Source organism: Apus apus, chromosome 1 (genome assembly GCF_020740795.1).
Source record: "Apus apus isolate bApuApu2 chromosome 1, bApuApu2.pri.cur, whole genome shotgun sequence".
Taxonomy (NCBI): Eukaryota; Metazoa; Chordata; class Aves; order Apodiformes; family Apodidae; genus Apus; species Apus apus.
Genome location: NC_067282.1, coordinates 200160875 through 200186002, shown reverse-complemented (window position 1 = coordinate 200186002; position 25128 = coordinate 200160875). Strand labels below are relative to the sequence as shown.

The window sequence follows — 25128 nt, the reverse complement described above, 5'->3', positions numbered from 1 at the left end:
GCCAGTCATTTATTTACTATCCAGAATTTACCTGCACAAAAGCCATAGCAAGCAATTGTTAATGCATGGTCTGAATAGACCAATCTATGCAATCCAAAGTCTACATAAAAGTCTTACTTATTTTAAACCCTGTGGCTAAAGAACAAAAATAAATTAAATAAGATAAATTAAAAAAAAAAAAAAAAAGGAAAAAAACCCTTTCTTCTCACCCATCCCCACCTAATTTTTTTTCTTTCATCTATGGTCAGATTAGCAAGTCAGCACTGTCAATAAATAAACTAGAGAAGTTGTTTATTTTTATGTACTACTGAGAACAGTGTCGTCTTGTGGCCGTTCTCGTAGACTGTGTTGGTTTAACAAGCGTCCAACCCTTTTGTCTTGTTGTTTTTTGTCTTTCCTGCTCCCTGTCCCCTTGTTCCCACAGGCTGTGCGTTTGTCACATTTTCTACAAGGGCAATGGCACAGAATGCAATCAAAGCCATGCACCAGTCTCAGACCATGGAGGTACAGTACTGTATCATTTGCCCTTTCTTTGTTTTCTTTGTGCAAATGATTGCGAATGGTAAAGCCATGCTCTCCTGGACCAGATCAGACACATGACAATCACAGATTTAAACTTTTTAGCAACTCACTCTACCTCTCATTATGAAGCTTATTTTTCTTTATGACCTGAAAGAACACAGTAAGGTTGCTGTGGTATCCAAACACGGCTCTTGATCCTGTTTTCAGTGGCATTCAGCAGGAATTAAAAATGCTGTGAATACCACTCCTCAGTCATACTCAGAGTATATCTGATGAGTAATTATCTTTAATTTTAACACACACATCCCCAAAGAAAAATCTTAGTTTCTTTTAAATAGATTTTTAAGTGTTGTGGTTTGAGCTGCTCTGAGAAAAATCTCTAGACATTTAACCTGGCCACGCTGAGTTACTAGTGCATGTGTTTTTCTGCAAATAGAATTTCTTTGTAACTTAATATAATTTCTCCTTCTTCGTGTAGCCAATAAAAATGCTAATGATGACAGAGCATATCAAAGTGTGGCACTTCCTGCAGAGCACTCTTGTGGCTGTCCCCTGGCAAGCAACACTCTTTATTTCCTCCCAAACTGCCTCTACGGCTTCGTGTTTTGTCATGATGAGCAACACAAAACTTTAAACCTGTTCACTTATTGTCAATATAGCCGCAGGCTAATGCCCTGCTCATTGGAGCGGTTACCGAATGCCACAGCTTCTCTGGCAATCTCAAAACTTTTTTCAGTCTGTGATTTTTGTCATGGTCTTTCAGAATTTTGCACAAAAAACCGCACAAGTATGAAGTCTTTACTTACTCTGGATCTTCTAGCTTATCATTGGAGAGTGCATGTTATACTGTATTATGTATACTGTATCTTCGTGTAGTGATGATTTTTCTCAAAGGTGGCATTGATGTTATGTGCACTTGTTTCTTTTTTTATTATTTATTTCTTTTTCCACCAGGACCCTTCAATTTTATTTTCTTTTCTTTTTTCTCAGTGATTTTTCTTTGCAATGCTCTAGTCTCCCAAAGCATGCTGGGTGCTAAACAATCATTATTGCGTCATGTCGTTGAGCTGCTTTGTGTAACGAGCCAAGGGGGGAGACCAAGGGTGGGAGGGTGGAGAGAGGAGAAGAAGGAGAAGATAAAGTCAAGCCAGTGCATGAAAATGTCACTAACTGTTTCCTGTATACTACAAGTAATTATATCAGCATTGGAAAGCTATTTTCATTCCAAACATCACAATTGAATTTGGTTGAGCTTCTTTTATAATCGATGTGTTTTCTTTTCAGTGCAATGCATTTTTAGAGCCTGAGTATACAGTTTTAGATGAGAATCTGCCAATGACATGGGAATAATTGAAATTATCTTTACTAGAAAGCTGATGCTATAGAATCTGTGCAGTCTGACAGTATATTGTGAAAAAGCTGCCACTTTGAGTCTCTGAAATAATAGTCGTAGTAATTTCTCTGCCATGCACTGCTCCATTAATTCAGATCTATATGTTTTGCTGGGTTTGATTCCAAGTAAAAAGGAAATGTTTATTGGTAATATTGTTTTACCTATATTTTCCATGTGTTTAAATGTATTTTTCTGTCTAGCAAAATTAATTTTACACAGCTCAACTTCAGAAGAAGGTAAAATTAAAAAGATAATACCTTCCAGACAAATTGGCCCATTCTCCTGTTGTATGCAGTGCTCCAAAAGAGGCTGTGCTTTGAATGTGATACTGCTGTTGACATTAGTTCTAGAGAATAGTTACTCTTGGGTCAAAATACTTCTCAACACCTTTAGAGACATCATCAATGAGATCCCCAAATTGGCAAGGTGACTCCAAATATTTTGCACTTTGAACTTTGGTCTTTTGTCAGTTGAGCTTAGGATGAGAGTCACTTCTTGGAGGGAAGCAGTACATGCTCCAGCTCTCTGGGCAAGAGGCTCAACACAGTCTGTACGTCCTCTCTTGCCAACACAAAGAAAAATATAAAGCCAGCACAAGCTGTTGGGAAGTAAATGTCACTAGATGGGGTGGAAATACCATGCCACTGAATGAGGAAGGGGGATTCACCTTGTGTTTGTGCTGGGAGCTTCCTTTCAAGATACAAAATGGAAGAGCATAAGCTAGAAATCATTATTTAAGCCAAAAAAAGTGTTACTTACTTTTGCCCATAGTCTTCTAGTACAAAGTTAACTTGGGTTACCTAGTATTAAATCTGAACTCTCAGCCTAAAAGAGTGGTCTTTGGACATTTTTGTGTCATGTTTTTTGCAAACAAAAGTGGTCTGGGAGGGCAATATGTATTACATAATTAAATATCAACCCAATTACTGCAGAAATATTTTTTCTGATTTCAATATTTTTGGTTCTTTGGCATGCATCTTTGCCCAAGATGAATGTTCAAAGTGGGCTAAGAAAGTACAGTGGAGATGTTAATTTCCAGATGAGCACATCTCCTAGATAATAAATTCTCTTACTGCTCTTTTCCACCTGACTTTCTGACCTGGTGAAATCAACGGATTTTAAAACATAAATTGCTGCTCTAAATTTTTGCTCTTCTGTCTCGTTTCTGTGGAGTTATTTGTCTGTTTGTTTAAGGCATTCAAATGCAGCACCAGTAGAAGACACTAATTTGTTATCAAGGAGTAAATTTGATGCAACAATAACAACCCTTTCTCATACAGAGCCACTTGCGACATATAATTTCAGTCTTCAGAATGTTTGCTCTCTTGAAAATGATGAAGTGATAAAATATAGAGCAGACAGTGAAAAAAAGAATTATAGATTCATAAATTGCAGAGATATTGTTTTTATACAATTTACTGACATTTAAACATTCATAAATTCGATGTAAGCTGTAGTGTTGAGTGCTGAGCTGCTGAATTAAGAACTGAAATAACCATATAATATTTCTTCCTTTGAAATTAATTTCTATTTCTTTGGAAATAGACCTGATTTTCCTGTACACCTAGGTAGAAGGCAGTAAGTTCTGGTTGTTCTTAGCCCAGTGCTACCAAAACCTCATATTAAATAGGAACAGTTTGCTTTTCTAATTAGTGAAACCAGAAAAATCTCTCTCACACCCTCCACTCCCAGCTCCTCTTTCTTTCTTTCTTTCTCTTTCTTTCTTTCTTTCTTTCTTTCTTTCTTTCTTTCTTTCTTTCTTTCTTTCTTTCTTTCGGGTCTTAGTTTTACTATTAGTACTAAAATCACTGGAGAGAGGTAACTGTGTAAGAAGCTGACTCCTTCATAATCTTTATTTGATTGCTGGAGTGGTATGTCTCTCCTTTCTTTCTCTCTGAAACACTGAAAGACATTTTTACAATGGAACACACAGGAAAGGAGTTGAAGGTGGAATAATAAATCACAATTGGTAATTTTCTAAGGTATTTCTAAAGGAACAGTGTTAAAGGGAAGTCTTCGTACAAGAGTTTTTCTTACTGTGGTTTATTTCATCATTTCAGCTGTTGACTGTGAATGTTCTTATCATTTGTCCTCGTGTGAGGTACTTCAGACAAAAGGTATATGGCTGTTTTTTGGAAATAATAGAGGACAGGAACCTTCCTGAAGAAGTTCACATTGTTGTGAGAGCAGCCATGGGAAGAGTTAGGTTAAGTATAACCCTGCTCCCCATCCCACACTATACACATTAACTGAAGTGCTGCTGTAATTTTTGAACTTCAGTCACCTTTAAATCCTTTCACTGTGTTCAGATTCAAATTAGACAAGAAATTAGTATAACAAAGCATGGAAGGCAGAGGGAAGTTACTCACTGGATCCTTTGAATTTGGAAAACAGTATGAAATGGATTGACAACTTCTGTGACTCACAAAATGCTTGAATGAAGGACTGAATCATTGCAGTATATAGTTTGCCCCCTTAGTCTGAGAAAATGAAGACTTGAAAGGTTAAAATATAAAAACATTTTTTTTTTGCCTTGGTGGAAGAAAAATAATAGAGCGGGAGCAACAGAGACATATTTCATATTCACGTCTTGTTCTCTCAGTGGCTTTGCCCACGAATACCCAACCTCAAGTCCCAGGGGAGTATCCAGCTTACCTCAAGTCCATATGTCCATCTGGTCCATGACCTCCTACTTCTCAAGGGTTCCTCAGCCGTGGGTGAGGAGTAGGCTGCAGACCAGATCTCTGGTTCTTACAGCCTCTCTGTTTCCTAACATGTCTTACAGTCCTCTTTGTATCATATAACAAGAGGCTTATAGAAGCAATAGAAGAAATTGTGGCAATCAAGAATGGGCTGCTGTCACCAAAACTAGTCACTTCTGGTCTTCATCCTGCCCTTTGTTCACATCTCAAGGGTGCTTGTTACAAAGGGTGCCTGGGAGCAGACTGCAGGTGGGTGAATTGTCCTAGCAACATCACCCTTTGTGCTCACTTGGAGCTGGGGGTCCTACATATGCAACGGATTGATGACCTACTGATGATGGACACTGCAGTAAATCTGTTGCTCACAGTCTGTTTACATAGGGTACACAAGCCAGCTGCACCCAGCATGACAGCACAGCCAGAGCCTGGTGGCAGGGTGGTGTTGGCTGTGTGGTCCCAGGCAGCAGGGAGCTTGGACACCTCTCCCTTTGGCGATGCCTTGAAAACAGACTGCAGACAAAGCATCACGTCCATCTCATCAGCTGTGAAGCTTAATTAAAGAGGACTGGTACACTTTGCTGTCTCTGGCAGCAATTTTGATAGCTGGAAGGAAAAGAGAGCCTGAGGAAAGGTGCTTTATAAAAAGAAATGGGGAATCAATAATTTCTCCATAGCCTCTTTTCCTAAGAAGCTGAAAATCTGAGTCCTTGCAGTCCTACATATGCCAATCACAGAGAGAGGGTGAGCGATCTGGTCACAGTGGCCCTGGGGGTCACGGCTGAGCTCACGATGCGAGGGTGACTCGGCGTGTTTAACGCTTCTGTCTTTCCCCATCTGTCTAACCACAGGGCTGCTCTTCGCCAATCGTAGTGAAGTTTGCTGACACCCAAAAGGACAAGGAGCAGCGGCGTTTGCAGCAGCAGTTGGCACAGCAGATGCAACAGCTCAATACTGCCACTTGGGGAAACCTCACAGGTCTTGGAGGACTCACACCACAATACCTAGCTGTAAGTGCATTTCCGAGGCAGTGGCTGTATTTATTTATTATGCTGTATTTATTTTAGAACCGGGGTAAATCAGCTATAGTAAAATCCCTACAATAAATTGCTAAGTCCTCCAGGATATGTAGCATGTCTCCTTCTTCATAAAAAGTTCAGTGTGTTTATCACATGGTCTAAAAATAAATAACCAGGAATTTGAATAAACATTTCAAGATGTGTCAGTGCTGTCCAGGGCAAGCATTTAAAGTTTACTTATGCTGCAAAAATAAAATTTGATTCCATTAGTTTTATTGTGCTTTTCAATGTTAGAGTCTGGTTTTTATAGCTGGAATAAAATTTAAGTTCTTCCTTAGAGGAGGGCAAGTAGACCTGGATGCTGTAGGGGCCATTATCTGTGTGGTGCAGCCTTCAAACTAGAATGTTGTGGTTCAGTTGTCTAATTTTCCACATTTTCATTTGGAAATGGCTTTCACTTTAATGTGTGGTCTTGTCAGTGTTAAACATGCATGGTTCATACTACCTGGGACAGAAAGTGAAGATGGCAGGGGAAAGCAATTTGTTTCTCATAAATTTAAAATGGTATTTTCCTTGGTCAATTTGTAAGAAGAGAAACAGATGTTAACTGCTTGCCCTGATGGAGAAATCTGAAATCCACAGCCATGTGTCTTCAGTCCTGGATGGCCAGGAGAGAATCCTCGGCAGCACAGGGAGCCTCTGGCTTTGGTGGCTCTGGAACTGAGATGTCAGGTTAAGCACCTTGGGATAACTTGGAGAGTTCCTGATGGTCCCAAACTAGACAAATAGATGCGTCCATATGTATGTACTGTGTATGCATAAATACATCATTTGTATGCATACAATGTTTTGGTATCATGCTATAACTGTAAACAGCAATTTACCTGGCAATCAAAAACATGTATTAGTACTGAGGTAGGCTAATTAATACTGAAGTAGGCTAAATTGTTATATACAAATACACATCTAATGAGTATCTGTGTGCTTGATTCATAAAGATAATAAAGAAAAAAACTGAATTCAAGGGAGTGGGGGAGAACGGACCATGATTGACAGAGATGAGTTATGGTAACTACTAGACTACAGAGGGTTGTAATTAGTCACGCTATGTTGGTTTAAATGGATTTAACACCTGGTTGTTAAAAAGAATAAATTGATTAATTGTTTTAAAGCAGCAATGTTATTGAGTTTCCCTTGTGTCTCTGTGTTTCTTAATAGAGATTAGACATTAATATGGATTTACAGCATTGACTCTAGGGATGTTCATTCCAACAATAGACAGAAGCAAGAGACTATATAAATGTAAAGGAAAGCATAAATACTCCAAATGTGAAATGATAACTTGTTTTAGTTTTATCTTCATTTGTTACATTAATGTCAGATAGATTGCTGTGTTGTGTTGTTAATTTGCAGCTTCTGCAGCAAGCAACTTCCTCCAGTAACTTGGGTGCCTTCAGCGGCATTCAGCAAATGGCCGGTAAGTTAAAAACCATTTCATTTTGCTCCAGTTCTGTTTTGTATTCTTAAACTATTGAATTCTGTACTTCTAATAATCACATTGTCGGGAGTGGAGGGAGGTGTTGTGTATTAAAAGTGGCAGATGTATTGGCAGGGGACAGCTCGAGGTTCAATGTCAATAGAAACACTTTCTCCCCTCTTTCAGAAACTGAAATTAAACCCAGTGCTCCCAGGTTGTGCAAACAGTTTGTCTTGCATTAGTCACCTGCCATTTGTCCAAAGTAACCAATTATAAATTGCAGGAGAGCTCTTAGTCCCTGCAGCCGTATCCTACCCTATGAAAAGTGTCAGTAAAGCAACAGCAGGATTACAATCTAATTTCCAGTGAGATTTCTGTGTCCTGAAAAATCAAATTAATGGCAGCCCTCAAACATTTTAATAATAGGTGGTGAGTAGTAATGTTCTGACCTTTTTAATGAAACCCAAGATTACAGGCCTACCTTCAGTATGAATTTTCAGGCTCTTTTTATAATAGTGCAAAATTAACTGGGTGCCTTTTTTACTTTGGAACCCTAGTTGACAAAATTACACAACAGAAGCGTTTATGTAAAAGTATAATCTGAAGTCTAGGGGAAAGAGAGAAAGAGAGAGAGAGAGAGAGAAAGAGAAGAAAAAGAAAGAAAGAAAGAAAGAAAGAAAGAAAGAAAGAAAGAAAGAAAGAAAGAAAGAAAGAAAGAAAGAAAGAAAGAAAGAAAGAAAGAAAGAAAGAAAGAAAGAAAGAAAGAAAGAAAGAAAGAAAGAAAGAAAGAAAGAAAGAAAGAAAGAAAGAAAGAAAGATCAAAGCATAAGTGGATTTGAAAGCCAGCTAGTTGGAGGGTTTCTTAGTAATGAGCTGTGTGCCAGTAGTAACTGATGTGTAGTGATTAGCAAAAGGTCACTCCCACTGTGTGACCTACCATGCTGATACCCTAACTTAACATGATGCTAGAGAAGGCAGCATGTGCAGTAAATCAGAGCACAGATGCACATTATGCCTGCTGCGAGAAACTGTTAAAAAGCCTTTTTTTTCTTGTTAAAGGAAAAAAAAAAAAAAGAAGCACAAACCCCCTAAATTGCTACATTAGTTTTTTTTTTAATCATGAACACACTGAATCAATAAAATACAACATTATGCTTGCTTCATCATTGCAAAACAAGGGCTAAAATATTCCAAAGTCTTTATGAATACCATTTCTCACTCTTCTTTTAATCCTGGTCTTCTGCTGCTTCTGCTTTGAATGAATTCTGAAATGCTTTAACAAGTATAGATACACCACACTGGATAGCTATACCCCCACAGGTATTCTTTGCTCAATTGTTATATTATGCTATTATTGCAGTGACATCAGAGACTAATGTGAACCTGCTGTCTGACAATATAAATTGGCCTACAGATGACAATATCTCTGAATTATTCTCTCCTCCTCAGACCTGCTGGCAGTGCTTGCTGGTTCTATTATGTTACACTTGCAATCTAGCATTTTTTCATCCAAAAAATGTATCTTAATATGATAAACAGAACAGAGCCCTTCAGTAACAGTTTTATACTTGGCAATTTGAGAAGTGGCTTTGAGCTCAGAGATTGTATTTAATGTTTTCATATTTGGTTAGGCCTAAAAAATGAAAGAATTGAGACACCAGGGAAAAATAATGTGATATTCGTTGCATTATGTGCACCTTAGAAGTTTTCTGTTGCCTGTTTCTCACTGGTAGTGGAGATTCAGCTTTGTCTTCAAGAACTGGGTTGAAACTAAGAATTTTAGTTGAGTAATTTCAGGATGGCCTCTCAGTCTAGGTTGTGATTTATTATCTGAAAATCATATGGTCTTGAGACTAGTAAAAGTCATCCTAGGAAATCAGAGTGGCACATCATTGTTACCTGAGGTATATGCCTTCTCGACTAGATTAGATTGCTCGTGCACTCATCTATGGATAATTTAATGACTGACTGCCTCTCATGGAAAATACGTAGGTTTTATCTTGTATTAATGTTATCAAAACAGCCTGATGTTTACTCCTTTTTTTTCCCCAAAAGATGTGACTAAGAAATTTATGTTCCAAGTATAATTAGTGATATGAAATATCTCTCCAAGCTGCAGCTTTACATGAAAGTGCCAAAGACTAATCACAATTTCATCGTTAGTACTGAGAGTCCTTGTCCTCTCCCCAGAAATCATGCAGAATTATGTCATACAGTGCATCTAATATCAAAGATTTGTATATTATGTTTTGTGAAAGGAATAGAAAATAAGCCTGTGTCTGCAATAAGATCTTGCTTTACCTACTGAAGCCATCCTTGAATGTTTGCACAGTTTTTTTAGATGTATGTGTTCATTTTTTAAAAAATGAAGCTAATAGGTATCTCAGTATTGCTTTTAGTAAAGTATTTCATGGTGAGGAATAAAATCTAGACAAAACTGAATAAGGTGCTAAAGAAGACCCATCATTACACCTTGCAGGTTCTTTGAACTTTGTGTTTGAGTGGTCCAACTTTTCTCTTTGAAGTCAACGAGTGTGCTTACCACTGGATTCAGGCACTAAAATTTTGATCAAAAGCCACGTGAGCCATTGAAATTTCACTCTTACATGTCAGGGCTCTAACGTCTCTATTGTCTTACTGAACTCACAGTTTGCTGAATTAGGACTTTTAATACAGCCACCCTCTTGTTCAATATTAGGGTTCTTTGGACATGCAAGTATTTATTTTTATTGCTAAAGCTTGTGTTGTCTCTGTACTAAGCAAAAAGGACACAGTACACACCCGGCTGTGCATGTGAAGTAGTATTTGCCATGCAATCCTCAGTGATATTTTTTTCTTAAATCAAAGCAATTTTCTTTGCTAGGAGAGCAAAGACACTGATTTTTGGTGTGAAGTTTCGAATTCCCTTTTCTTTAGTATCATGCCTCAGTCTGGTTAAAGTAGTTTATATGTGACAAAAGCAGGGATGATTTGGTTTTGTTGGAAGGAGTTGGGTTTTTTAGGCATTTTTGGTTGAAGAGAATTGGAGTTTGTTTGTTTGTCTGGGAGCTGGGGGTCCAGTCCAAAGAAAAATACGGATTTTTGTCAAGATCTCACTAATACACAGATATTAAACCAGCACTAGCTCCAAAAGTGAATGCTGTTCTTTCTGTTGCAGCCCACTGGCCATGCTGTAAGTTCAGCATTGCCTTTGCCTTACGTTCATAAACCACACATGATGTCCAAGCAAACCATGAAACTGGCTCACCTAAAATTTGTGAAATACTAACATTTGAGAGCCAAAAAGCACCAGTTTGCCATTTAGCTCACCAGGCTTGGGCTTCCACGCTTGGTTCCCCAGTTGAAGTTTTCTCATTTTTATTGAAAAATGAGATTTTCATTCAATTGTTTTATCTCCAGAGCCAAGCCAAAGAAAACAGTTTAATATGTTGAGACTGGTAATAAAGTTGGCAAAGCTGGCATTACTGCCTTTGATGTTAGAGTAATAATCATCTTGATTACCAGAGCTTAACCCTACCTTGCCAAACTCCCCTGACCTTTGTAAAACGTGCAAGCACATACCATCATCAAGTGCATATTTTGTAGTGAGCTCTTCCTCATTTTCTCTCCCCTCCTCTAATGTCTGCTAATGCTAATTTGAAAGCAATGTTTTCTCTCACGTGCCTCTCAAACCTCATTGTCTAGTCTGTGCTTTGTCTTTGGGGAAGGCTAATAATTTAGATTAATTACATTATGTGATTTGATTGTCTTACTTTAAAAAGACAACACAAGCTACATGAAGCACTAGCAACCTTTCAAGCAAATAAAAATATATTCCTCTTTCAAATATATACAAATTGCATGGAAGGCTTAATTCAAAGGAGATTGATGTCTCTTGAACCTTTCCATGGAATTTGGCTGGCAGTGGATCAGGCCTAAAAGCTGCAATTATTTAAGTCAACCTGCCTGTTTGAGAGGAACCTGGGAAGTACTACACAGACAGTGAAAACAGGAAGGGCAACTGCATAAAGTTGAAATGTCTTAAAATACATGTTCTGTGAAGATTTTCTATTGTTCATTAATGTAAAATGTTTTGGAATAAGTATTCACTCATACAGAAATACTTCTATATGTGTGACTGTTCAGGATACATAAACATTACTCATAAAAGCCAAAAAGGGACTGTCTTGGTTTCATTGAACAGTGTATTTTGCTTTCTGAAGTCAAGCAGGAGGAGAAACCATCCTTTTGGCTTTTCTTGTTTTGGCTTTCAGGTCCCTAAACCCTCTACAGCTGGGACTTGTTATATTTTTCTAATGTATGGTTTTTTTCCAGCCCTTTCCAAACTCTCTCACAGTTTGGTTGCATTTTGAGTTGAACTTCTGGCCCTATCTGAGCCCTGTTCCATCCATTTCACCCTTCTTCTGTTACTCAAGCCAGATTTCCTCCTGTTGCAGAGTCTGTAGGAGCAGATGGGTGAGAGAAACTCTGCAAGGTTCTGCTTTCTGAATATTTTCCTCTAATTGTTGGATTGGCTCAATAGATCTAGAGGGACCAGTTGGAAGCCAGGACCATCTGCACAAGAGCCCTATACTTTTGCATTGGCCCAAGGATCCTTTATATCCTCTGACTCTTTGGTGGCTTCATTCCAGCAGAGCCATACTGAAGGGGAGGGCTTTTCCTGCTATGACCTCTTTAGGGATATCATATTAAAAGTAAAGGTCACTGAGAAACTGTTTCCACCTCAAGGGAGAGAGCTGTTTCTTAAAGATAACTGACAGTTTTGAAAATGTTGACCTCGGGGACTAAAAACATTGAGCTTTTGTAACAGTAACTCCATTGAAAGTCCTTCTCTAATTGAACTCGTACAATTAGCTTCTTTTCTTCTATTTTTTTTTTTTTGCTAGTAAATTATACAACTCCATTTAGAGTTGTTTGGAGTTTGAAGCAAGTGAGGCTGTTCTCCATCCACATATTGCTTCTGCTCACAGGATGAGGAGAAGCACCTTGAAAGGAAACCCAATACTTGGCAGTTTACAAGACATGCTTATTCAGGTGGTAAAAGTGCACAATGTGGAAGTTTGGCTGAGTCTGGGCACAAGATCTGAAGCTCTGCTGGGCTTTCTATAAACATTGAAAAGGAGAGGCACTCTTTATTGCCTTGGTTCCATTGCTGGTGGAATACATCCCACTGAAATTTGGAAATGAGGCATCCAGTCTCCCTGCAATGTCAATGAAGAGGGAGTCACTCACAGGCTGCAATTCATCCTACCAAGGGTTGGGGTTAATCCATCTATTTTAGGATCAGGTGAACCATCTTCTCACTCTCTCTTCTTTGACTATAACAAGAGCCTGGGCAAGTAACTTTTATTCAGATAAAGTTAGATCAGATGAATCTTTCCTGATAGACCTGGGGGAAGCTTCAATTGAGAAAAATCACACTTCTTGCCATGTAGAGCATAACTGGAGAAAGTGCTGAAATCTTACATGAGTCAACTAGTCAATTCTAACATTCAGTTTCAGATTTGTGCATGTACTCTTAAAAAAACAGAGCGGAATGAAATATGGACTTCACAGTTGTTCTAAGGGCTTTCCTAAATCAAACACTAAATGGTCAGCATACCTTAGGCACTGTTCAGAAAAGCAGCTTTTCTAAACGTAGGTGCAGAGTATATATGGTTTGATGGAGGTAGTGCTCAGGTCTCCTGTCCTTTTTAATACTTTGAGTATTGCTGGAATAACATCATACTCTTTCAGACACAGGCTGTGAAGCCTTTACCCCTTTTTAACAGCTGGAAGGGCTGACATCAGTGTTAGCAAACAGTTGCTTTCTGGCCTGGAGATGTTAAATTTCACTGTAATCCACAGTTTTCAAGGTGCAGTCAGGATTTATGTCAGAAGGAATAAATCCTAATAATTGGGAAGGTTAAAATTTCCAAAGGAAAGGAAGTCAAGTTAGTGGGAACTGGCAATCACCATTGACATTGATATTCTCCATGCATGTATTATCAGTAAAATGCAGCCAGTGCCATCCTTTTTTAGGAATTTGTTCAGCAAACAAATCTCAATTGTTTCCTAATATGATTTTATTATGGTTTCAGAAACCCAAGAGCTGTTGAGGCCTAAGAAGTCTTCAGGAACAGCTCGTGGCTCTGTTGCCTCCTCTACAAATGCCCAGTAATTCCAAATTTACAGTTATCACAGGAGAGAAGCTGAGGCAAATTGCTTCATTGTATGAAAGTTTGTGTCGGAGGCAGCACGAGAAGTTGTAAAATGGAAATCTCGTGCTCTCAAATTTCCCCGTGTTTTCACAGAACTGCATCTGTGACTGTGCAGCACTACAGAAATTTCCTGCGAATGTGCTAATAGGCCTTATGAGAATGTTCTATCACCATCCATCTGTCACTTTTTAACAGGCCTGATTGGCAAGCACTTGTAACAACTGACATCTGTTCTCGCTTATTGATATGTAGATTTATGGTAATTGCTGTGAACAATAAGACACAAAATTACCTAAGGTGAACATTAAATTAAATTTTCATGCCCTTATCCTTATAAATAATTTTTTTAAAAAAATCTTAGGTTTCAAGCAAGGCACACTGTGCATCTGTTTTGTACATAATTTAATTGTTTTTTTAATCTGCCAAATAACAAAATGAAAGTTGAATTTCCTCGCAATCTTGAATATTTGCCAAGCTGATAGCACACTGGTAAATACATGTTATTAAAAAGGGAATCAAACTGTATTGTGATTCTGGGTTTTTTTAATCATTTCCCTTTAATTCCCAACATTGTCTCCATCAGGAAGATCAAGAGTTATTCCTTACCCAGAAGTTGTTTTTTTCCCCCTACAGGGGGATTTTCATTTTTTATGTGCAGCTCTGCCTAAGAGGCTGTTCTTCAGCGTTAAGCGATTTGCATTTCTTCAGAGAGAGGCGCATTTGCTGAGTGAGCAGCACTTTGAAATAAAAACAATCTCCTCGTTTGTGGTCCAGCTCTGTTGCGGGATTTGGGACCGTTTTGAAAAAGCTGTAGGATGCGAAATGTGTGAAGGCAGTGTGTGAAAGGGGAGAGAATGAGAGAGCAGATTAGTCCCACAGAACTATACCTTGGCTGAAGTTCAATTGAACCAAAAATCCCCATTTGAAAGCAAAGTGCTTTCTGGGCCTGGGACTTGAGAGCGTTTGCTTTCCCTCCTCCACGTTTGTCCTGGCGAGTGGGATGTTGACGCATTTGACAAGTTGACGGGAGAAACCAGTAAAGAGGGAGCAGAGATGGTAAAATGCCTGGGGAATGTGAAACAGTGATGACAGGACTTATTTTTTTATGTTTGAGCAGACAGAGGATCCCAAAGAGAATGCATATTAAGTGATAAACCTGTTGACACAACCAGCTCTAGACAGTGCTGGACGGCGGTGTGTGCCACCAGCCCTTGCTGACAGTCACATTCGGGTGCTCAGTTCACTGGGGCTCTGCTGTCCTGCTCTTACACATGTGTGACAGCAGTGAGCAGTCTTTTTTTCTGAAGGCACTGAAGCTGACACCCTATAACATCTGCAGAGCTGGTTCGTGGCCAGTGTCTTTTAGTCACCTCTACAGTAAAACAGACTTGGGTGGGGAGATGACTTCGTCACTGCCTGGCTCTTGTTCCTTAATCTTTTTTTGGCATTGATTTTTTTTTGTGAAGTTGATGGGTTCTTCTTGTGCTTTCACAAGAAGTGTCCCATGAAAAATGTTTTTGTGGGATGAGGCAGTGCTGGTGTTTGTTTTGTGTCCACACAGGCATGAGAGTAGGTCATGAGCCCAGGGAGAGCAGTTGTTTGTCCCTCTGCCTGTTGACCTTGTTTCACCTGCTGCACTTTTCCTTGAGCGCCGTACAGTGCATGCATGCTGCCCTCCAGCTTCCAGCCCTCCCTGCTCCAGAGCCTTCTGCAGCCTTGCATGTGTGGGCAAGGCCGTGCATGTAAAATGTGATAGAAAAAGCAGCATTAAGTTGCTTCAAAACACATTTCCTTCTAAACTGAAGTTTGTAAAAATGACCATGCATTTTCTGGGAGCATGTGGGATTTCACTGAGGGGAAGCTGTTTTGTAGTCTCTCCTCGAGTACCATTCTGCATTTGTTCACTATTATTTAATCCTATCATGTGTTCTGATTAAAAGTCCAAAGTGGAAACCTCCCCACAGAAGAAATATAAGCTGATTATAACTGATCCTTCTGAAGAATAACTAACCAGTGGGTGACAGAAAACCATGCTGCCATGGTGGAGAGCAACCCACTGCTTTCCCAAATCTGTTTCAGAATGGCATGAAATATTGCCTCAGTGAAGACCAGCAGTGTTTACTGGATATTCTTTGCTGAATTACTTATACTTCTTATGAAAGGGGAAGTAAAATTAAATTTGAGGACTGAAAACATCAGTCCAGAATTAAAATGAATTCTAGATCTCATTTTGAGAACCACTGCCTGCTTTGTTTGCAGACAGCTGGACCCCAACTAAGTCTTCTCCATACCTAAAATTCCATTCAAAATAATCTGCAGTCTTACTGTCAAAGAAAGAGGATTTTTTAATTACAAAATTAAAAAAATAATAATTTGCACCTGAGGCAAGCAAGTAGGTCAACTGAATAATTTTTTTAAAAAATTGAAATTACCTCTACAAATTATCCTATATGAATTTCTATCTAAATTGTACATTTTGACTGAAAGCTTCTCAAATTAAACAACAGATAGGATTTGGAAACAGTTATGAGTTTCCTTACAGGAATGTATTTGTTAGTATGATTCTGCTTCCAAACCTTTATTTTAGACTGATAGTAAAAATGTAAGTTTTTTGCAATATTCAGTCAGCTTTTCCAGATTTAGCAGATTACTTTGTTCAAGATCTGAGAAGTTTTAAGCAGTTTTATTCTATTCATTTGGGTTACCCAAAATCTAATTCTTTAGTATTTAAAAAATGTCCCTGTAATTAAGGTGCAGTTTTGCTATTTCAGCATCATCTTTGTATTTTAAGCACTTAAACTTTGTGAGAGCTGGTTTAGAAGACTGACCAAATTGCAACAATGATCCGTGATTATGTTATTTAGTAGTTACACCTGATTGTCTAGGTTAATAATAACTTGTGAGTAGAGTAGCTTCATCGCTCCTTGCAAAATAGTTAGGGATGGTGGGGGTTTGAGAGAAGCCTCATTTTTTTAAGGTGGTCATTAGGCTTTAAAAAGAAGCCCTGAAAGAGCTATTTTTGACACATAATTTCTTCAAGTGTATTGTGCAGATTCCAGACTGCAAAGTGGTAGATCTTGAATCAACTAAAACCCTACTCCTAACATTGTGATTGTGTCACATTTTCAAAAGCATCATCGCCTGAGCTGACTCTGGCCATTTGACTGAGGCACAGGCATTAGAGCCTCAGCCAAGCTGTGTGCTCACCTGAGACCTGACCTGCCTGTTGAAACATGCCGTATTTAAATGTGGGGTTTATTCACAAGTAGATGCTTAGATCAAGGCTCACCTTACAGTACCTAAAGCTGGAACAGTAAGAATATCTCTGTGGGGCTCAGTGATTGTACCAACCTGAGGCTGCAACAGGTGTTTGAAAGTTCTCTCTCCAATTTTTTTTTTTTTCTTCTCAAACATACTTACAGAGAGTATTATTTTTAAACCTGTTTTGTTTGGTTTTTTTCATCTTCTGTTTTTAAGTTTTCTTGGTTTGGGAAACAAAGTGTGCAGGGAGAAGCAATATCTCTTTTTAGACAAACTAACAATCAGAAAAAGTTTCCAGGTACTCAGGCTCTTCTTGAGTGTTCTCCAAAACTCAATGCAAGTCTTCCCAGCTCTATCACTTGGTCTAAAAAAGATATTGCTCTTCCTACCTCCTAACCTTTCTTGTGTACTTATGTTATCAGGACTTCAAGAAGGTAATAAAACTCTTTTAGTCTTTTGGGTTTATGCACTTTGTCAGTTCTCTTGGCTCAATCAACACGTACAGATCTCCCTCGTGTCCAAACCAAAGAGGGTGATTGCTCACTGCCATCTGAACAGTCTCTCTCACATCATACATTCAGAGGAGAGACAGGAAACAAATTGTATTTATCCCAATTTTATGGCCCTGTCTGGATGTGTTTTAAACATTAATTATATTCTTTACCCCCCCTGTTGTGCCAGGAAACAGTATTGTGCCTGGGCCTCACACAGAGTTTAAATTACTATTCTATGCTGCCCTTATAGAAGAGGCACAAACCAGGTTTAATTTTCCTGAACTGTAGGCTGGTGCCTGTGCTGTATTCTCTCAGCTCCAAGGTGGAGAAGTGAGAGATGCAATTCAGGAGCTGTAAGAGGTGAAACCCAGATTGTAGATGTCTTGGGAATGAAGAGGAGAATTTAATCTCTTGGCAAGTGCATCCAAAGCTCTGTGTCTGTTGAAAATAACTTTTCTTCATATTTCTTTTCAAATTTTTAATTAACCTATTGTTTAATTAACCTTTCAATTAACCCTGTTGTTTCTCCATGCAGGCATGAACGCTTTACAGTTACAGAATTTGGCAACTCTAGCAGCCGCAGCAGCCGCCGCCCAAACCTCAGCTACCACCACCAATGCAAACCCTCTCTCCACAACGACTGGTGCTCTGGGAGCCCTCACAAGTCCTGGTAAGAGCGGAGCACTTGCTTTCAAAATACAAAAATGACAATACATGGGAGGATGGTAGTTAAAACAATCAATTGGATGTTGTGGCTGAGTAGTTCGGTGCTTTATCATTTCTAGATTTTAATAGCTGAATGGTTTTTTGTTGCTGTTATTTTTAAGTAAATAGCTGATGTTTTTTAAATTGTCCAGTGTGGGCATGTTCACCTTTCCATATTCATTTCAGGGGCAATTAAAGCCTATCAGATCCGTATTACAAAACTCTACATGAAAATTTCAATTGCGTGGGAAAAATCAGCTAAATTACACTTTCCAGAAAGAGCTCAGGACGTGAGCCAATTCTACAGAAAGATCAGCTGAGGTGGTTCTTTTTAAACCTCAAGTGCCAGATCTTTGACTCCCAGCACATAATGCGTGTATTGCCTCCACCCATCATGAGTTTTTGTTAAGTTCTTCTCTCTTTTTCCCTTCTCTTTTCCTCGCTGTAGACTCAGTTAAGCCTTCTTCTGGTCCTAACTGATAATAGTGTTATGGAAGTGATATCAGATGCACAAGTAATACAGATTCTTATTTCATTATACTAAGTAGCAGACTGATTATGGGGGAGTAAAGGACAGGATAACACCACATAGACTTTCAGTCATGCATGTTGGATGTCTGCAAAACTGTAGAGAGAAATCAGGGTAAATCCAGAGTTCAGTAACACTCCAGCATCTCCAGAATCCACAGAGAGAGATGTTAATTCAGTGTAGTTTCTCTGAATTTACAGTGATGTAGCTGAGTCAAGAATCTGGCCACTTATCTTTCCATAAAGGCTGCAGGGTATAATTATTTGCATCATGAAGTGTGTTTATTGCTGTTCTAAAAAGCATTCGTATTATTTTAGACACCACTAAAGAACATTTGTGTTTCATCTTGTTTAAGTGTGTATTTATTCCCCATGAAAAAGTAATTCATGGCAGACGGTTGAAGCTCATCAGTGAGGAAAACAGTCTTCACTGCACAATAGAACTGGGACCGAGTGTGGTGGTGGGTGTTAAAGCTGGCCAACACTTCCTCTTATATTATGCTTTTATTGTTTGTTTGGGAGAGAGGTCAAATGGAAGGCAGCTTGGCTAAATGCAAAGTTTATTCAGCATTTCCCTGTTTCTGGTGTGAGCCTCATCTCAACCTAAAAATTATACTCATTGGCAACATCTCTGAAAAGCAGGTTGGGTTGAAATAATTTTGGTTTGCTGGTTTTTAAACCTGAGCAATCTCTTCTCTCCATCTTGGAGCTGGGGCTTAATGCTTTGCAAAAGGCTGGTCTCAGTGCAGTGCTTCTGTGCTACTCCTGTCTAAATGTCACCCATTTATAGAAGCAGAAATGTTGCATTTCATGCATGCTCTGTGGTATCTCTGCAGTTTAGCTCGTAAATGTCTGAGTAGCCTCTCCTCCCAAAGCATGCTCAGCATTTCCTGGGCCATACTGACTTCTCAGGACAACTCAACATGCTGCACTGTGGTGCAGAGGGGCTGGAAATAAGCTTCCCTTGTTGTTGCTGCTCTGCAGCAATGTGGCACCAGAACCTCAGGCAGCAGCATGTTTCTGTCATGCTCTTTGTCCTGCCATGTTAGCACAGGACTCAGATTCATCCTTAAGATCCACATTTCTCTTTCTCCTTCCCAAATGTAATATTCCTATCCAGTCTGGCTGACTTGTGGTCTTGAGACTCCTTGAGTACCTGGAAGGAGGTTTCATCTGATGTGCAAGTCTGCAGAGGCAAGTGGTTAGAAAGGTGCTTCACTTGGGCTGGGCAGATACTGCTTTGGGATAACTAGAGATTAGTATTGCCCAGGTGGTTTCATAGAGAAGATCCAAGTTTTTTCCAGAGATTAATGATTTTGTCTAACACATTGTGTTGTTTTCAAAAAATCTGGAGATTTAGCCTTTGAAATAGGATGTTCAGAATGACAACTGGTTTTGAAACTCTTACAGAGAGTAAGAGTACACAAGTGTTCCTAATATTAGAGAGCTTGGTATGTCAAAGTCTTTATCTACTAGGTCCATTAACCTGTTTATGGTGCACAACCAACCTAAAATCAAGCCTTGTTAAAATGTCCTTCAGTTTAACCTTTCTTATCTGGTTCCACATTCTCCACCCTATTAAATATTTTGTAAACCTGAATAATATCTTCAGTGGTTCTTCTCTGCTCTATGGAAAATGAATTTATTTCGATAAAGCTTTTCATAGTAGCTCACAGTATTTCCATTAAAACTTGGAATATGTTAGCAGAAAACATTTAAATCTGCCTTTCAATGTGTGCATATTTGGAGGCCTTGAGGGTATTTTTTTGGCCTAGTTTTCTTTTAATAGAACACTTCAGTTTGTTGTGTGTCAAAAGTGTAAATTATTTTGTCTGATTTCAAAGCCTGCACTAAGGCCAGGAAAAATGTTTGTGTCTCTCCAGATAATGCACTAAATTAATATTTCTCAGTTCAGAAAACTGCCCAAATTTAGAAGAGTGCAAAGGTACAGACTTAAATTTAATCATTGTCTTGATGCTATTAAAGTCAAAATACTGTATGGAACAGGGATGAGCATGAGCAGGTACTTCTAATATGCCTTAAACCATGGCAGCCACATAAGTTATATCCATGTTTCTACCCATCTATAACTGTATCTCTCCTGAAGATCTCTCCTGAATCAATCTTTAACCAAGAGCTCTTGTTCTGTCCTTTGTAGACACATGTCATAAGAGCCCCAAAAGATGGTTACTTTGGTTAAAATTCATCTTACAGCTGAGTTTTACATAGATAAGGTTTAGCAACCTTTCAGTGCATCAAACTATTATGGAGGAGATGGTGCTCAGCCTGACTTTGATGTGTTGGCAACGCAGAATAACAGACCTGGAAGTGAGGAACCAAGCAGGGCATATTTGAAGATGTCAAGTTTTGCTGCTGGCTTCTAATTCCAACACATTCAACATGAAGGGAAACAAAAAAATAGCATCTAATAGTAACCTTTCAGTCTGCATGAAACTCCTTCTTCAAGCTTCCTAGGATCCCATATTTCCAAATAAAATAAACTCCAATGATCTTTCTCTTATAGGTTCTTACTAAACAGCTTTGACCGCGAGAGAGTCTAAGGACACTTATTTCCCTCCATGTGCTAAATACTTTCCCTTAAGCTTGAAACAGTATTCATTCAGAAAGAAGAGAGACAATGCAATCCCCCAAACTATTAATTTCTTTATAATTGTAAATTTATAATTTCAATTTTGCATACCCATGGAAGTCTCTCCCTACAGCATTGTTAGAAATGATTTTTTAAAAGCCTTTGCTTAAAAAAACATGACAGATTAAACTTTCATTTTAGTAAAAATCCCCTCAGGCAATAAATAGGTTCTTTTGTCTCTTGGCCCTGGAAAAAAATTAAAATGGTTTAAATTGCCCATGGTTAAAGTAACTGTTTTTTGCTATTATCAGATGGTAGTGAACAAAAATGAAAATTAAATCGTGAAAGAATAAAGACCAGGTAAATGCATATTATGTCTTTCATGAGTTTCTCATGGGTCTTTTGAAGACTCATTTAATCATCTTTCTTGTCTTTTATTTTGATGTGATAATTGTTTCCTTTATTTACTTTAATCACTTCTATTTAGTTAATTAATTCTTCACTTTCTTTTCATTTCACTCACTTAGGATCCTTTCGTGTTTTAAAGGCAGGTACCTGTAGTATTTTCTAAAAGATGGATTTGGGCTGGAGTAGCTTTTACCTGACTCCAGGTTATCTGAGCCAGTTTGTCTCAACTCTTTCAGTTAAGCCATGAAAGTTTGCATTTCCCATTAACTGGGAAGGGGTTTTGGAGCAACTTCCTCAGGTGTAGGTGTCAACACTGTAAATTTCTCAATTTAGGCAGGATGAATCTCATCTGAGTGTCAGGAACCTTGTCCTGGCCTCCAGAGGCTGTCCTTGCCACTTCCTGCAAATTGATCAACTAGCAAAGAGCTTGCAGGGAGGTTGCTGCTCTGGAGCCTGCGTGGATTTATGGTTAGTTCAATGGGTGGTGGGCAGACCTGGAGGTGGATGTCAAGGAGGGTTACACAAGCTCAGGGTCAGAGTATCTGCCTCTAAGACTGTTTGGCATTTAATTTGATTCAGTTGACCTGCTCCCCTAGTTTTCCCAAGGATAATGATGTTCTGACTGTCCTGAGAGGTACAAGGTTGATCCAGCACTGTAAAAAAATTCCTGGTGTCAAGAGCTCCTGATCTTTTTATGAACTGATGTTAAGCAATGCCAGAATAATGTTTTGTGCTCACAGGAAGAATATGGAAGTTGGGTTTCAGACACCAGCGTACTGTGTCATCTTGCCTTTCTCCATCACTGCACAGTTTTTTATTGTTTAATGCCATAACTTTAGAGTCACAGAATCACATAGGTTGGTAGACGCTCCCCAAGGTCTCTGCTCTAGGCTCCTGCTAGTAGCAGGACCACTCAAACCAGGCTGGTGAAGGCCATGGCCAGTCAAGGTTTTAGTATCTCCAAGGATGGATATTCTACAGCCTCTGTGAGCTCATTTCAGTTTTGTTTCTTAAAATTCATGTAGGAATGTTTTTTTCTGTATCCAGTAGCAAAGCCCTTCTATGTGCAAATGAAGAGACAAAATATCTAATTATAAATCCAAATTTATCTGCATAAACATACACAATATAACTTCTGAGTTGTGGGGGGATAGAATTGCTAAAGCAGAAGCTGATTCAGTTTCAGACTTAGGAGCCTTGATTTTCCATGACACTTTCATGATTATTTGATTCTCTAAACTATTATTTATTCACACAGCTGAACTGGCTACTCATGCTTTGGTAAAAAATAAAAAAGCTTGTCAAGTTTTATCTGCTGTGTAAACCTAAGAAGAAATCTTTCTGCAAAAAAAATACTATCAGTGTAGAAAGAAAGACTTTTTTCTTTAACGACCTCTTAAATTTCAGCCCAGCTTTTGCCACATTGTATCAGAATTCAGCCATTAACTCTTATGTTGAAAAAAAGCTCTCCTAAGCACAAAAGTCTAAAAATACTCGTTTTCAGGCAGATGCTGACACTGAAGAATAACAAGCCCAAAAAAGAAAATCTGTGAAGTGTAGAATAAACTGAAAAAGAGAAAAAAACCCAGCTAACAGTGCCTGTCCTGTAAGAATTAATTCATTCTTTCCCCCTGCTAAAAGCAGAGAATTGTAACTTACAGTTAGTGTCTGTGGTTCATTATTTTCTCTACCCCCTAACATAGCATGAGGATTGTCTTTGTTATTTGAAGGTATTCATGTTGTGAACACAATTGTTGAAACGTTAGAGATTTTATAGAACTTACAAGATGCTTCAGCTGAGAAGCAGTGAAGAATGTTCAAATAATCATTCTTAGCAGATTCTCTTTTTGTTCGCTTCAGTACAATACGTTTTTCTCCAATCAGTGGTGCAAGTTGCCACCGTGACATTTTGTTAGAGGCCAGTACACCCACTGAGATAGCTGTGATTTGCTTCCAGGATGATCCAAAAATAACCCTAGCAGTAGGTGTGTAGGAAGGTCTGACAGTTTGCTAAAGAGTGAATTGAGGTAGATGTTTTGTGTTGAAAAAAGATCGGTTTAAAATGCAGGCTGGCACTCTGCATGCTGTAGAACAAATTGATTATTTTTGTACCATTTCATGTGGAATTAATACAGATTCCATTATCATAAAATCATTTTAAAATAAGCTTTATTAGTTTTGCAGTACACAGGAGACTTCCCTATTATGATGTTTATTATTTTTAGGATAAAGATAGAATTGATAGATATGTATCTTAAATAAAGGTTTATAAATACAGTATGCATACAGTACACATACCCTGGATGGGTGCTTATACAACCCAAGTGTATGATTTTCAATTTTATATTTAAATCTAGTTACAGTATTAGCATCATTGTCATGGTGCTCTGAGCACAGAGCAGTACAATGCCTTAAGCCTGATCTCAGCACCAACTTTTGAAAAGTATGTATTTGCAAGGAAGCCATAGAAGAAGATCCTGCCTGAGCATGGCCACCACCCTGTGCCTGTCACTTGACTGCATAGTACAAGGAGGTTTGTGATGGGAGAGGTCTATTTCTGAATTGTTGTGTGTCAGCTGGGCTTACCATGTAGTGTTAAGTAGTGTTAAGTTTGCAAGTCTGTGATTACACTCCAAAATAAGTGAATTGGTTTTGACTGCTCTTAGTGCCCAGAGATCGTGCTACTTGTTGGAGAAATAGATCAGTACTAAGCCCATCTGATAATTAGGTCACCCTTAAGCAGGCATCCAAACACAAGCTGGGGCCAAAAATAGGCAACTGGGCCTGTATTTTTGACCTACATTTGTATTTTTAATGATGCTTCAAAGTGTCATAAATTACTAAAGAGAAAAGAGTAGAAATTGTGACTAAAATTCTCCTAGACTCCCAGCAGAGTAAAAGGAGAGGTGAAGGGTGCTGAGCCTCCCTGGAACATTCCTGTCTCTCTCCCTGGTCTGCCCATTTGGAAAAACAAGCCAGCAATAACCTGGAGGACGCCGACGGCAAGAGACAGGCCATCAATTATCTGGAATGACCTGTTTGCACGTTTGCCCCTTAAGTTGTAACAAGTCTTTGTATATTCTCCTCGAAAATTGGTTTCTGACCAGGTGTGCATCAATTCAGCACAGAGGGTCTTGGGGAAGTTCAGTTACTAAATGACTGATCTGAGGGTGGGCAGAACCTGTCACTGAATGAGTGGGTGAGGCTGCACGACAGCTGCAGAAAGAGACATTTTGCAAGAGCTCCATGCCTCTTTTTTAGAATCAACAATATCAATTTATGATTTTTTTGGCACAGAAATCTCCAACTCCTTCCTCAGTACTGCATAAATACCAAAGTTGTATGCTGAAGGGTAGAAACGTGCATATTTTTCAGTGAAGCATTGTGCTAGTTAATTTTGGGGATTTTTTTTTTTTAGGAAACAGTGTACATTATTAAACCATGGATTAGTAGGATCTAATTCAACAGGAGACATGTTTGATTTTTAAACATTAGTACATTATCACCTTCCTAAAGTATTAAATCCATTGCTTTAGCACATTTAAGGATTTACTTTGCTTGCAGTCTACAAATAACACTTTATAATACATTATATATTCAGAGTGTCTCTCTGTCCCACTCTTAATGCCTGTTTGAAGCCACAAGAATCCCAGATTGTAAAAAGGCTATTTTTCTTTCTGTTGGAAGCAGTATTTCAAGTTTATTCAGGGTTGTTTTCGACTAAAGAAACATGATACTATCAGCTTGGCTACACAGGTAGATAAGTGAGCTTGTATGCCATATACCTTAAAAGAAGTTCTAAGCCCAGAAATGCTGGAGTTCATAATATTCA

The 25128-nt window shown here is 38.7% G+C and overlaps 1 protein-coding gene across 8 annotated transcripts in view; it reads left to right on the top strand.

Annotated features, from left to right (window-relative positions):
- The window catches only part of CELF2 (CUGBP Elav-like family member 2), a 377540-nt gene that overhangs the window by 320183 nt on the left and 32229 nt on the right, over positions 1-25128 (top strand). For all 8 annotated transcript variants that reach the window (XM_051635638.1, XM_051635627.1, XM_051635617.1 and 5 more), the window contains 4 exons: positions 425-504; positions 5466-5624; positions 7047-7110; positions 17601-17735. In XM_051635638.1, the coding sequence (XP_051491598.1) occupies positions 425-504; positions 5466-5624; positions 7047-7110; positions 17601-17735 (438 nt within the window). The remainder of the gene's footprint in view (positions 1-424; positions 505-5465; positions 5625-7046; positions 7111-17600; positions 17736-25128) is intronic.